Source organism: Haemaphysalis longicornis, unplaced genomic scaffold, assembly GCF_048455015.1.
Source record: "Haemaphysalis longicornis isolate Haplotype H1 unplaced genomic scaffold, Haemaphysalis longicornis Haplotype H1 scaffold_1, whole genome shotgun sequence".
Classification (NCBI taxonomy): Eukaryota; Metazoa; Arthropoda; class Arachnida; order Ixodida; family Ixodidae; genus Haemaphysalis; species Haemaphysalis longicornis.
In genome coordinates this window covers 250,125,128-250,140,400 of record NW_027526203.1, presented here as the reverse complement: position 1 = coordinate 250,140,400, position 15,273 = coordinate 250,125,128, and the positions used below count along the sequence as shown (strand labels likewise).

The following is a 15,273-nucleotide window of genomic DNA, read 5'->3' as shown; positions in this document are numbered from 1 at the left end:
TGATGTCAAGCCGCCTCGAGCGCTAGTTCTGTCCAGCCGGCGAGTATGGGTTACTTCACGCTGCCTTGAGCGCTCGCTGCTCCAGCCGACGCGGAGCTGTTGGGAAAGGCGAGCGCCACAGCATATGTTCACGTTGGCCAAGCAGAATTGCTAAGCTTGGGAATATGCTTGAGCAAGCGAATGCTTCTTCTCGTTGTGGCATTACATCGATTATAGCAGCGGTCTTTTTTCGAATTGTTTACAGTTTACTCTGGAAATCACCGCTAAAGTGATTCGACTTTATAGCAGTTCATGTCCCGATATGAAGATTAGGTCGTTATTGCACCCCAATTGACTGGTGTCCTACTTAGCTGGTAAAACGACTACTCTGGATAAGCGATTGCCCAGATGGTCCAAAGCGGGAAAAATGTGGCAAACCCGGGTGTCTTTCATGCGAAATTTGGCTGCAGTTGGTTGGACACAATAATATTTGATTTTGGGCATGTTCTGTGAACGCAAAATTTCAACATGAATCATGTCCATCACGTTATGAAGGTGGTGCTTAGTACATATAAAATTTATTAGCAATTTATGACCAAATCGAACAGCACTGGTCTCATTCTGGAGTAAAGCTGCATCCTTTATTCCGTAGCGGAATCGGGCGGCAGATCCTTTTCGCAAGTCTTGGCGTAACTCCAGAACTCCCTGCGGGGTTTGGGCTACAATGCAAAAAAGGACAATAATAAGAACAGATGGTGAAGTAGCTAAAATGTTTATGCCTGCATGTATAGTGACCCTCAGCAGTAAATGCAAAAATTTTGAACGCTACGTTGGAACTACACTAAATATTTGTAGTCATGGTGGCGGCGAAGTTAAGTGCTTTGAAAATATTTGAAACAATGGGTGAAGACGAATGTTTGCAAGCGAGTCATCCAGAACCTACAAACACCGAAATTGCTTTAAAACTCAGAAACGTTTTTTGTTTTTGTTTTTTTTTTTTCACTGAATAAAGAGCTGGGAAAACGTAATCTATTAGCTGATTTGGAGGGTGTGGGTTTTGATGGATTGATTATGATGTTTAACACGCCGACGCTACACAGGCGAGGAGGGCTACGATTCATTTGAGCCCCCTGGGGATATTTTTGTTTGTTTTTATTTTTCGCCTCCATACGAAAAGTGGCCGCCGCGGCCGGGAATCGAAACCGCGTCCTTGGGTTCAGCAGCACAACGCCTTACTCACTGCAGCCACCATGGCGGGTAAGGGGGTAGGGTAATATATATTTATGCTAACAATATTTTTTTTTGCTTTCCATGTAATCTAAAACATCAAGAATGAATTGCTGCCGCATGCAACCAAACATGCTTAGGTCTAACTCTGTGGACATTATATTTACGCGAGCTTCGCAAGTGGCACCTTCAGAAGTGATGATGAGGATAGTTTTTTTTTTTGGCACAAGAGTGTTAAGGCCGAAGAGCGCCAATGATATGACGGTTACAACACCTTCAGGAGCACAAAACAAAGTATCTAATCGAGTTAAAACCTTAAAGTATCTACTGGACTTAAAACCTCGAGTTAAATGCAATTTCTAAGGCAACGTACCTTCATGTACTTGTTCAAGGCATCCTCCTGAAAGAACAGAGAAAAATAATTTATTGCACGGACGCCCTGCGTTGACACCAGATCATTTTAACCGACAATTACGCGTGCCTTATTCGCTAGCTACACTCAAGAATACCCTTAAATAAAAATTACCTAGAAGACAATCGATTGTTTTGGAGGAAAACCCTCTTAAGGGTAAAGTAAGGAAACTGGGACTGGGTGTCATTCACAGCTATTACTATGGAACAATTTCTTCGGCCGCTGTTCCGACGTTTTAATCGTAACATTTTGAGCATGTAGAAAGTTTGGAGAACTTTTTTCTCTGGTATTATTAAACAGTGCAAAGTGGTGATGAATGCAGCATAAGTTGCGATAAGAAGGACATCAACGGCAAATAGCGCTGATTCCATGCATCGTTCTTACTTAAAATACTACCAAAGCCAAAGAAGAATCCGGAGCCAATGCCATAAATTCAAAGATCTATCACAGCTGCGAATACATACATTAAGGGTAGCTCCAGATTATTTTACCAAGATGGCGTAATTTAATTGACAGCATGCCTTGCGTACGTAACCGCTATTTATATTTCGTTTCCTACAGAAATACAGCCTGCACGCCTGATGATAGAGCCCTCTACAGGATACTAAACAGCATGACACGTTAGCTGCCCAGTCACTGCAGCGAATTACTGACAGGTATTAGAATGACAGACAGGATTCAGTTTCGAAACAGCGCACTCACCATCAACAGTATCTTAGAGGCAACTTGAAGGTGTCTGAATAAATACGGGGAATGAGCGTTACATGACGTGTCATGCTAAGCACGTTACTTTACGCCTCGATAGTAGGTTAGGCGAATGTTTGGAGAGTCGAAGGTGGGACGGCTCTCTCCGGCAGACTTTGCCTTAAAGGAGCACTGACACCAATTTTCGGCGTTAATATTATTGCACAGTTCGCTTCCTTCACTCAACAGAATACCCTGGGTGAAATATGAGCGGCCTGCGACGCGAAAAACATAGTTTAATTGGATCTCATTTATCGCGCCGACGGAGCAGCGTGCGGAGCGGCACTCAGCAAATGGACATCAGCGTGACATCATCCAGGGAGAGCCAAAAGAAGTGATGCGGCAGCGCTCGTCAAAAGCTCGTGACGTCACTTCATGCGCGCGGCCCCACGAGCGGCGAGCGGGCGCAACACCCCCAGCCGGCGCCGGTGACGTCCGCACAAAGCGGTGAGGTCAGGCAGGGAGTCTGTCATTATGCGCCGTTCGGGATGAAAGCGCGGGAATTTGAAACAAACGATTTTCAGGCCGTTCAATGAAATTAACTATCGCCCGCTGAAGTATTTTAAGTGCTGTTTCAGGTTCGCCAGGCCATTGAGCATCGTAAAAGCAATAAAAGTGTAACATAAAATTTTCGTGTCAGTGCTCCTTTAAGTAAAAACATTTTTACTATTTCTTAATTCGTTTTTGGTCTTGTCCAACGAATGAAAAGGATAATGAATAATGAAAAAAAGGTCTAGTCACGGGCTTATCACAGCATTTGGAGGCTCCACAGCTAATGAGTCACGATATGTTGTAAGATGTATAGTTCATATATCAATCACTCTCGTCAATCCGACACACACAAATAAACACGGTTGTGCTATCGGCAAGGGATGTGCGAGGGCGTGTGACACTGACAAGGTACAGAACCGACTGTGGTCGGGGGAGTCGGGTAAAAAAGAAACCGACGGTGGACCCACTACCAAGTACTTCATAATAATTATCGGCGGTGATGTCGCCAACAAAAATGTAAGGATAAGAGGTCACACCCAAGCGTGCTATGAAGACAATTTAGCGGATGTGTTTCTTGGAAACGTATGAACGTAAGGAGCTTGGGCACGTTTCATCCAGGAGGCATTGCACTAAAGCGTCCCCTAATTACTTACAATACTTGCGTAATGACGAGGGTCGTCTTCCTTAACACTTGATTTATTGATTGATTGTGGGGGATGATGACAACCGTTTGCGAAAGGAGTCCCCCAATGTATGAACTGGGTTACCACTATATTAACGCGCCGAAGGTATACACCTGCGCCATGAGGGGCGCCGTAGAGGAGGGCTCCGGAATAATTTTGACCACCTGGGCATCTTTACAGTGCGCTGAAATCTTGACACACGGGCGTTTTCGCTTTTCGCCCTTGTCAGCATAGCAGCAACCGCTTCCGGGATCGAACCCGCGTCTTAGCCCAACGCTTGGCCACTGAACCACCGCAGCGGGTTCCTGTACACTTCTTTGTACGCTAACAACAGGGGTTTGATACGCAGTATACCTTAAAATGAAACTGACTACAATTCACCCGATCGCTATTTGCCGTTTCACGTGGTTGATGCTTGCCTCAGTCTTCAAAATGCTGATGTTGCACTATTTCGCGGTTGGCATTTAGTACGTTTTTTAAGTACTAGTTTACCCGGCGCAAACGCCCCTGGAAACCAGTAAATGTCACCTGTACGACTTATAAGCGTGCTGTGGAGCCCACCTGCAGGCCACGTGGACCAGTAGGATAGGGAAGCAAGAAAACCGGTCGCTTTAAAAAAGCCCCGGCCGTACAGGATTGCCGGCGCACAGCGTGATCAACATCACGGTAGTTGGAAGATTCCACGTTTTCGTTTGTCTAAAGAATAATCAGCGGCCCTGGATGGCAACCAATGGAAGGGGCGAAATCTGCCCGCAAAACTTAAGTTTATAACTGTGTGACGAAGTCTGCTTATAGAGACGGATTTTTTTTTCAACGTATTTTTCTTTTTCAGCTTACCGGAAATTGGCAGGCTAGATGCACGCAACCAACTTTATTCTGAAAACAGTTTATTCAGCTTTTTCAGCGTTCGTATCAGTGAACTAATTTCTATAAAGTTTAGCTGCATGTAACGTCACTTCTTTCTCACACTTTGCACCCAGCATTATTTAACTTTTACGGCTATCCACGGTGCTTCATTGTATTTTAGATAATGGGAATTTTTTTTTTTTTTCATGGGAGAGCACATTTGCATTTGTGCCATAAAAAGTGCCCAAGTTCCGCCTCGATGCAGATGCATATCACCGTTTTACGTCTTCAGCAACCTGCTCGGCCTTGCAGGAGAGCCTGATGGCCCTGAGTTTGGCCGTTAACAGTCCTATCTCGGGCATAACCGATGCAGGAAGGTGTTAAGCTTCTTTTTCGTTTCATATTCATTGAGGAGCCTCTCCAGATTTATATCACTTTGATGCTCTGGCAGCTTACGTCGCTTACGGTTTTCTGAGCAGTGTGAGCCCACATATTACGGCACACGCTCTTGTTCACCGCACTTTGCGTTGATTTACGATCGTTCTTGCTCGACAGTCTTTCGTAATTTTCCTTTAACGTGATAACGATGGCGAGGAGGTGTTGCGATTCGTACAGCAGCTAGTTTATAACTCCAGGCTTATGAGAAAAACAAAAGGAGGAAAAGAAAAGCCACGCTGAGAGGAGAACTTTGGTTTGAGCAGGGAGTGTGATTTAGGGCGTACAGGAGTTGTGAGTTTGTAACCGCAATGATGACCTTCGTCAGCACGCGGAGCGCATTACGCGTGGTGCCGTAGTTGCCATGGCCGATGTTTAGCATGTGGTGTCAATCTGTACGATTTTGCGAATACTTTGCCTGTAGTTGAAGAATACCGAGTGAACCCTCGCGAGAAAAGCGCCGATGTAGTTACCTCGTTTATAGGAAGGGAAAGCATTTCTGTCCTCTTTTTCTAAAGTTCTTACTTGAAAGCAAGCACACCGGCGCGTGCACGTCATGCCCACAAAAGGCTGCTGTTAAAAGAAGTGAGGAGGCATGCTTGCTTACAACGGATCCTTCGTCGCAGATCTTGTTGAAGACGCAGACATCGCTGGTGCACTGGTACACGTGGAGAAGGTGGTCGAGTCCGTTGCGAAGCTGCGAGATACAGAGTGTAGGCTTGCATCCGCTCTCTCCCCATCTTCTCCGGGGCCGCAAAACGGCTCATCCCAGAACCTGCACCCTAGCGTGCTGTTGGTGTTCCCCATAAGCAAACAGTAGTTTTGTTGGTATTCCAATTCTTGCTTTTCTTTCAGCGGCAGCATTCTTATGGACATTCGTTAGTTGCTATTTTTACTAGGCAGCGATTGTCTGCTCTGCAAACTGGCATGCACTGTGAACAGTTCTGACTCCCGACTGCCATCACACGGCTCTGCGCAACAGCGCGATTACCTTTTTTTTTTTTGTGTGTGTGTGTGTGTGTGAAGCTTTCTATGCCTTACTGATGTTCGACGTCGCGACAGTGAGCCCTGCCGGAAAGCCAACTTCACACAATGGTTTCACAAAACGATGATGATGATAAGCAAAGGCGCATCAAGTGCCTCAAGCGGAAAAAGCTTTCCGTGGTCGGAATCGAACCTGGACCCCCGGCGTTATGAAGCCGGCGTCTACCTGATTGCGCCATCCCTATGCGGTCAAAGCAGCTTCGCGTTTTAACTGCCTTTCTCTTAAGAAAGGGGCCTTGACTTTTCGTTTTCCACGGTTTCAGTGCGTATTTGTTTTTAAGTTGACCTTTTCCACATTCTCCTTTAATGCCTTTCGTAATGTGTAGGAGAGCCATAAATAATCAGTCCGCCTATACTTGCGTGTCGGTATTCCTTTTTTCCTCCTATATGTGGGTTATGCTGAATATTCTCAGAATGCTCTCGCAGTATACAATAAGAGCACTTATCTTTTGACAGTCACTTGGTGGCCCTTACGATAAGTAAACAAACTGTGGCACTGACCCCGCTTATTCCGTGCTCTTTATCGTGCGTCGGATAAACGCTATGTCTGGGGCCTCAAGTAGAGGAAAGCGAGACGGCAAAATGAAAGATAACGTCAACAACATTAACGAGTACCTGTTGATATGATATGGGAGTCGGCAGATATGGGGAAGCATTATAACGTTATTATGGGTTTTTTTTTATGCTCGCACGCATCCTGCCCGTAAGCAATTATGTACTGTACCTTGTTTCAAGGGCAAGGATTACTGCAAAGAAAGGAAAGGAAAATCCCACGCACGTCCTCTGGAGTGTTATTATCATAACTGAGAGCCAGGAATTTTATAACACAATACAATGTCCGTGAGGCGGCCTACTGAGGGTTGAAATCACAGGAAGCTTGCGCAAGGAGGGTGAAGATTGCTTTATTTATTTATTTGTTTATATTGATTGATTGATTGATTGATTGATTGATTGATTGATTGATTGATTGATTGATTGATTGATTGATTGATTGATTGATTGATTGATTGATTGATTGATTGATTGATTGATTGATTGATTGATTGATTGATTGATTGATTGATTGATACATCTTTATTTCTCGAGCAGAATAAACGTATTGGCCTTTAACAGTGTCATTTCTAAGGACGTACCACTCGAGCCACAACATGGCAACACTCCGAGGCACAGGGGCGTTTTGGGGGATGGGGGGGGGGGGGGGTCTGCTGGTTCCATGGTAATGAAGAAAACAGCATCAATGGCTAAATCTTGTCATGTTTCTTATTTTTATTTTTTATGTTGATGGCATGCGCACTCACCATAAGCCAGGCCTTCTCTCTGATGCACCTCAGCTCCAATCCCAGCTTCACATCATCAAATGCTGCACAACAAAAAGGGGAAAGCAAATTAACGAGCGCCCCATACTGCCCCTGCCCTGGCCGTGAGCCTCGGAATGTGAGCTCGAAGCACTAACTCACTCGGCACCACAGCACTCTCGGCCAGCAGCCCGGCCTTAATAGAATATTTCAGGTGTTGGGTAATTATAGACAAATTACGATGTAACGAGCATCTTATGCCCAACCTGCCCTTGGAACACAGTTGTTATTGAGCAAGCACCGAAATTTGCCTTAAAACCTTAAAATGTAGAATACGAACTTGTCTTTCCGAACGCCAGGCTCAACAGGACTCCAGAAAGAAACGGCAGTCTAATATTAACAACTCTTACAATCCTTGACGAGAGTTTAAGCGGTCGGTAAAGTACGCTCACTCACCATACACATTGTCATATATGTGCATGTACGTGTGTATATACAGATGTTTTATCGAAATTACCGAAATCACACAAAACATAACGTCTTACAAGTGATGCCGTTACTTTCAACATTCTACTGCCAACACTGGCATCACTGTAATGGTGACATCAATGGCACCTGGTGCGAGAGCTGGTGGTGTTGTTGTGTATTCCAATAAAGAGGCGCGCCACTTTGCATACATGAAACACGCGGACTTACAAAACAACAAAACAATGCGACACAGTTAGAGGTCACTCACAGCACAAGTCAGGGTCCATGGCAGAGGCGGAATAAACCGCGCATGCGCAGAGCAAAGCCGCGAAGAGCACCGGCGTTTTCATGGCGCCCGTTGGTTCACCTTGCTATGGAAAAGCGAAGAAGTGGCGATGTCACCCTTGTTATACCATCGCGTCCTTCGGGTCGTCCTGTCGTTCGTGATACCAAGAAGCCACGTTTGCTTCGCGAAACGAACGCTGTCAACAGGCGTATTCAGCAGGCTGCTGTCGCGAAAAAAACAGGTGACTCGCTGATTCGTCAGCTGACACGAAGTCTACGGGCAGTTTTTTTTTTTTTTTTTGTGGTCTTGCGTTTGGGAAGGTGACAGGACTGTACCATATATTCTCATTTTGTTTCACGCTGACGCCGGTAAACAAAACGGGGAAAATATTTTTACCGCTAAGAGCATCACATTGAAATCCCAGATGGTGCGGGCCATCCAGCTCAATATAAATTATTTAGGGAACAACATGGAGTGAAATTCTTGGTGTCGAACCGAAAAAAAAAATACCTATTTGGTTACTGTTCGGGTTCGGTTCGTTTTAACTCCGTTTCGTTTCAGCACCGGTTTGACTACGTGGCGTACAGAGACAGTTCGCGAACAGTTTCACTGTGTTGAGATATTACGCACTGCGAAAAAAAATGTAGATAAAATGGGCCATGAAGACAGAATAGAAGTTTGTTCAATAAAGAATTCCGCTTTTTCCAAATAAAAGTGATGCAATTTTAGCTTTAAGCAATTAGAGGCTTGACAATAGGAAGAAAGATATGGTATCACAAGGATATGGTATCCCAAAACTCGCGAGTTTTTTGATACCATATCCTGCGTGAAAATTTCGTCCTGTATTCTTTTAGTTTGTGCAGGGTAGTCGCACATTTTGCGTTCGAGGCGCATGACTGCGAATGTATTCTCTGTAGTTTTTTTTTTTTTTTGTTTTTGTTTTTGTACACTCGACTGCTAGTGTGCAATATAATATATTGTGCCCGCACGCTATCTGCCATTCCGGAGCAGGGGCCGTAGTCAGGCTCCAAGCCTTTAGCCTCTGCTGCCCTTTCTGTACAGAAAGAAAGAAAGAAAGAAAGAAAGAAAGAAAGAAAGAAAGAAAGAAAGATGAGGTAGTACCCATTTGCGAGCGACTTTCTCGGATTAGTTTATACGGCTGGCGGCCGCCGAGAAAAGCCACCACTCAGAAACGTGACTGGGAAATTTAGCGGGGCCACTTGTTCCACTTGATCGTACTACGTAACTGATAAGGGTTATCATTCATCTTGGATAATTCAACTTAGATGATATCCGTTTTATCAATGAAACAAGTAACTCCGTTTCATTTTTTTCCGCTATTATGTCACTGCAGACGTTGAGTTGCATAAAATGTGAATCCTTTGGGTGTTTCTTATAGTTTTTTCGTGAAAACAATGTCTGTGTCCCGTGCAACAGAAAGCGCAAACTTAGTTTGGACCCCGCGGCTTCTCCTCAAACAGCCTGCATTCTTTCACGCGCCTTTGTAGAATTTATCGCGCATTATGGAGTTTTGATCCTGTTTTGTTCAACAACTAACGTACACAAAGCACGCGCAATTGCTTGTACACTTCTACAACCCAGGAAACCTTCTGAATTGTAGCGGTTTGGCACCTCCGTGTTTGTGTCAAAGCAATCAACCGAAGCAATTCATCTTCTCTTCGAATGCGACTCGAAGCAATTAACCAGCGTTCGAGCAAGCTACCTATCGAACAGAGCCAGTTATATCTTGCACTATATCCTTTCTTCTCTTTCCTTTTTGTTAAAATCACAATGTTTTGGATGTAATAATCCATCACCGTGGACATCACCGTACCGACTGGCGTGTTTAAATACCAGCGATTTGTTGCTGAGAAAAAACGTGTTTTATCAAAGGTAGGGTAAAAAAGATATCGTACAGCTGCCGCATACAGCTACCCATGGATTTGATTGCTCGGCCATATAGGATAGTATGTTTTCTTTCAGATGGTTCAGCGTGTAATCCAAATTTTTTTATAGCTTTGTGCCATACTCAGCTACTGCAATAATGCTGTGATAACCAGACTGAATTTAAGATAAATTCCAGCGTTACCGCCTGAGAGCGTTCACAGCAACGTCCTTTACGTTAGAGTGAAACCAGTGCCCGCAATCAGCTCATTTGCCAAAATTTTGTTTTGTCAAATCACCTAGTGTTTGCCTTACTGTCGGTAGTCGCATCCCGCTAAGCCTCTTGGCTGCGCTCAGTTCGGCCGCGTGGCCTCCCGGCATTGTTATCATGAGTTCTGGCTGAGCTACAGGTTGCGGTTCAAAGACTCCAGTTTATCAGTTTCGTGCGGTTGCACGATGTGCAGGGTTTCTTTCGTGAGCTAGTGCTTACCACGGTTGTTCTTTTGCTATAGGCCTCTTGCGGTGGTTTGTCGCTGGAGGCGTCATTAGCTGGCAACATGGGCGTCGGCAAGGTTTTGTTTTGATGGGGCAAACCCATTATATTGAGGAGAAAGAGGGAAAGTGCGAGAGGCGGGGCAATTTTCCTGGGTTAACTGGGGGGGGGGGGTAGGAGGGGGGAGGGGGGGGGGGTAGGAGGGGGGAGGGGGGGGGCATGTGCTTTTTTTGTACCCCCTGCAGACGCCCAGGGCTGGCAAGTATATGAACTAGAGTATTGTTGAGCGTAGCAGTACCTCAAATACCCGTTCTTCCTCCAGGCCAGCTTTTGTGAAATTAAATAAAGTGGTCACCAGCGCCCTTACCTAGTTGCTTAAAGCAACAGTTACCGAGAATTAAGCTACCAGTCCCTGAAAAAGAAATACATTCATCGTAAGGTTCTCGTTTCAAAACTGGCGATGAATTCACGATTTTCGTTCGTGAGAGCGGGATGAAAAATCCTTAAATACAGATCTTTGAGACAACCGAATCCTTCCCACCAAAGTAAGGGCACTACGGAAGACCTTTTGCGCTGGTTCTGTTTTCGCCTGGTCGTAACAAGTGGCCCTGTTATTCTAGCCCAACTATCGCGCTTAGCGCGACAGGCGCACGACGATACCCAGTCGAGAAAATATCATGAGGGTTAGGGTAGGTATAGTGCTCTAAATCCAGCGGCCTCTGCACAAAACATGTTTCTGTCCAGTGCGTTTCTCAATTTGTTGTAGTGTTCTTTTATGTGGCTCTAAATACACATAAAAGCTTCGAAACGTGAGGCAAACAAATCTTCACCAAAGCTTTTATTCAGCAAAAAATATTGTTCACTTAAGGCCGGACGTACAAGGAAGGAGGCGGGAAGGGGGGGGGGGGGGGTGAACAGACCATCCCGGGTACTCCAACCCCAATAATCAACGCCTATTCCTCCCCACCCCTCTTCAAACTCTCCTCGCACACTTGCCTGAAACGTGTAGGGCAGTAAACTTGGTAAAGCAGCAAAAAAGAGATCTAAGATAATTGTGATCTCTCCACAGGAATATCTTCATCTGTAATTTGCATTAGTAACGGTACACCCCCCCCATTCCTTTGCATAGAAAAGTTACCTTTGGTTAAACCCCCCCCCCCCTACCCCCACCCAGAAAAAAAATCCTGGGTACGTGCCTGACTCCTAGCCTCAAACACAAAAAACAGCAAAACGGGTAGCTACCTAACAGTCCCTCAAGCTAACCGTTCTTAGTATTTATGATCGACCGTTACTAGCGTCAGTCCCTACATGTCGTTGGGATATGCTAATGTCTCCGTTATGTTTACAAGCAAAACCCTAACGAATTTTTCAATGGTGAGATTCACCATGTACAATGTGTAGCTGTCGCATCCATGGGTTGTTTTTGCGACATTCATTTGCAAGTGTGTTCCATTAACAGCAGATTTCACGAACTCCTTCATCGCAAGCACCTGGTCATTTAACTCTGGTGTTGTTGCTATAGGGACGACCTGCTGTTGAGACGAGGGACGCGACGTTTCTCTTGCGACCTTTGTGTCTGTGCAACGCGCGTATTGTTTATCTGCGACTGCACGAGAGATGAAGCAAGCTGAGTGCAGGAAGCCGCTGTACTCGCTAGTGAGCTGCAACGTGTCTTTAAAACAAAGAAGAAACAAAGGCAATTTGAAAAATTAAAAACAATTTCTGAGCTATCACCCTTCCCCGTTTTCAGCCCTCCCCCCCTCCCTCCCCATTACGTATGCAACAAAAGTCCTGTAGTTCGCAAAGTGTTCCTATAATGCGGGGGTCGGCCACCTTGCAGCACACGGGGCAGTACTATGTGGCCCCGGCACGACGTCAAACCATCCCCCCTCCCCTAGTCGCTTCCTATCTCAAGGCCGACATGACAGTTTTGGCCTCAAATGGGGATAGACAGAAACAAATAAAACTCGCCTCCAGTTAGCATTGTCTTCCATCTTCACACTTCACATCTTCACGTCGCCAGGTAACGTCTTCACTATCGTTTATTGCACAGGTGCTAAAAGTCCCCCCCCCCCCTTCCGGCGGATTTGTCGTCCGGCGCCGCCAGGTCGGCTTCATGCAACTCGGCCTTCCGCCTCAAAAGGTTGCCAACCCCTGTTGTAATATAAGAAGTTGCGCCTGCGTTTACCAAATGATGAAAGAACTCACCTGATAATTCCTTTAGGTGGCAGGGGTGTCCACCGACTGTAAGACTAGGCCGAGGGTGGTCGTGGTTTGATTTCTTTCTTTGCTGTTTGCTCCCCGCGACAGAAATGCAGATACGTTGGCTCTCTAGGATGGGTATGCTAACTGTATACATCTCGACGACCAACTGTGGGACTTTCGGTCGGTATCGACTTGACCTGTGTAGCTGTCAGCCATTCGCAGAGATTTTCTGAGAACGCCCCTGGCTATTGCCATGGGTTGTAACGCACAGTCACCGATCTGCTTTTTCTTGTTTCTTTCTTATTTGTTCCTTCCTTCGCCAACGATACATATGATCGATCCTGCGAGCGAAGGCGGTCTTTGGCTGTCCGTCTGGCAGTGGTAGCGGGAACGATTCCCATCGACGCCGGCTTTACCTCGGAAAGCTTTTGCAATCCCTACTGCGGGTGGTTGGTATGCTTGTCCTGGGCATAAGCTTGTACACAAAGTGTACAGAGTTGCGACTCCTTTACTGTCTCGTCCCGCACGGCGGCACAGGTATACGGCGTTGCATTCCGGGAGAAGCAAGAACCTATAATTTACTGACTGAACAACCCCTCCCCAAAGAAGGGCACGCAAAGCTTGTCTAACCATGTGAAACCGCAAGCCAATCCCTTGTAAATTGCCTATCAAAACTTGCCCGATCCTTGACCACCCACAACTCAACACGTGTTTTGCGGGTGGCGTGACGCGGACGACTGCGTTGGCGTGTGTTTGCCAATATTGCGCTGATGCCTGCCTCTCAAGCAGCAGCGCCGTTTTCTATGTCCTTGTGGTTCGGAGCGTCATTTATATTGTAAAATATTCCCCGCTGATCACGGCCTCGGTTCGTAGCATTCAATTTACGTAAGTGTCGGCCCCCTGCCCGAGATACCAGGAGCCACGATTATCCAGAGTCAAGGCACGGGCGCCCACACAAAGACGGCATTTACGGTAACCCCGTGATAACAAAGGCCGATACGATCGAACAGTTTTAGTGCGCAGATGTAAAGACGATAGTCGTTGATACTGTAGCCGACCAGTCATATTGTAGACATTAAAAATGCTGAGATTCATCACGGCCGTCTTTCTTTACGCCTTGTCTTAGTGTCAGCCCGTTGACCGTTGGTGCGGCACGCTGCAGACACTGGGTGATAACTGGTCGAGAAATGGCCACTCCTTTATAGATGCCCTAGCGGGTGCTACAGGCAGCTTTATTAGGAAAAAAGCTGCGCTCACAGCGGCCTCTGTCCGGTGCAGGGGGCCCATGTGCCCGTTCGCGCAGCGCCATTTGCGGTCTTCGTCATCTTCGTCGCGAAGCACGCAACATAGGCCTGACAGCGGGTGTTTAATGTTTCCAATTATGTTTTTTGTTAATTGGGCCCTTCTTACTAATGATGTTTAATTTTCTCTGTCAGTTAGCTCCATCCAACTTCATAAGTGACGCTGCTAGCCGGCTTTTGTGTACCTTACTCTAATTTTTGCCATTTCTATTTTTTACGTTTTTCTGTCAATAAAGGCGCAGCTGGCCTTGAACTCGCTAGAAACTCTGCGCGCGGAACGAGCTAAACTCCCTTTCCCTTCTCCGGAGAGAGGGAGTGCCAGCCAGTGATTGGCTGAGAGTATAGCGTGATCCGGACGCCAGCTACGGGCGAGGAGGGGCGTCTGGCCTCCATCTGTGGGTGAGGAGAGAGAGGAGGGCGTGAGATGATTGATTGATTGATTGATTGATTGATTGATTGATTGATTGATTGATTGATTGATTGATTGATTGATTGATTGATTGATTGATTGATTGATTGATTGATTGATTGATTGATTGATTGATTGATTGATTGATTGATTGATTGATTGTGGTATCCCCTTTAAAACGAGGTGATGACGTGGCATCTTGCCGAGAAAAACTAATATATCTATGTTTTATACTCTTCGTAGCGCTGCTCGAGGAAATTTTGGTGAACGACGCCAGCAGCAACAGCGACGGCGACACGAGTCAACCAATACAAGACTAGTTCGAAAGACACGATGAAGTACTCGCGATACAGCTTCAACACATCCCAAACGCGAAGGCCCATGCACGGGCACCACAAACGCGCCACCATCTGGCGTCTCTTAAAAGGTGTCTAGGCACTCAGCGCGCCACCGGAAGCGACTGGAGACACACTCGGTGTTTTCAAGATGCAAATACTATAGAATTCAATATCAACTCGCGCTGCATATCTTGTCGAGGGACATGAACAGTGGAAAACGCAAACCAAACGATGGTGCGCCATCTTTTGCGCACCATCGTTCCACTGCCCCTGTCCCTCGACAAGATATGCAGCGTGCGTTGATATTGAATTCCAGTATTGAATTCTAGGATATACCAACTAGCCCCTAAACAAGCCTTCGTTAAAATGTAAATACTATGATCACGCAGGCCGTAAACCGGATGCACGAGCATTCCAGATTGGCCGTGACAATGCTTGCTAGTTACATCAACACCGATTCATCTATACTGGTGCGGCGTCACTGAGCACGACAATCTTTGCCTGCACATCGTTCACGTTGGGCTATACATATATACATGAGCCTGTATTTATGCGCCATGGGCATCTCCGGGACCCAACGCACAATTTTATGTTAGTACAGGCGGACACAAAATAAAACGGACAAGCGAGCAGTGCGTAAGAACTATTGGCGCGACAATTTCCCGCTGGCGTCTGCTATCGAGATAACTGAGTGCGCATGCGGGTCCCCCGATAACAATCCACTGCATTTCA

The 15,273-nt window shown here is 46.1% G+C and overlaps 1 protein-coding gene across 1 annotated transcript; it reads right to left on the bottom strand.

Annotated features, from left to right (window-relative positions):
* Positions 1-535: 535 nt before the first annotated feature.
* LOC144143956 (antimicrobial peptide microplusin-like) lies at positions 536-8,063 on the bottom strand. The gene is made up of 5 exons (XM_077675487.1): positions 7,894-8,063; positions 7,161-7,222; positions 5,426-5,515; positions 1,580-1,606; positions 536-698 (listed from the first exon to the last, which is right to left on the bottom strand). The coding sequence occupies exons 1-5, from the start codon at positions 7,973-7,975 to the stop codon at positions 621-623; spliced, it is 339 nt and encodes a 112-aa protein (XP_077531613.1). The 5' UTR covers positions 7,976-8,063; the 3' UTR covers positions 536-620.
* Between the last annotated feature and the right edge of the window lie 7,210 nt (positions 8,064-15,273).

Bases quoted from the DNA above. Each gene is read 5' to 3' on its own strand.
- LOC144143956 (XM_077675487.1), bottom strand. From the start codon at position 7,975: ATGAAAACGCCGGTGCTCTTCGCGGCTTTGCTCTGCGCATGCGCGGTT. The intron at 7,223-7,893 runs GTGAGTGACCTC...TTTGTTGTGCAG, and splicing joins CATGGACCCTGACTTGTGCT to CATTTGATGATGTGAAGCTG. The intron at 5,516-7,160 runs GTGAGTGCGCAT...TGTATCTCGCAG, and splicing joins GAGAGAAGGCCTGGCTTATG to CTTCGCAACGGACTCGACCA.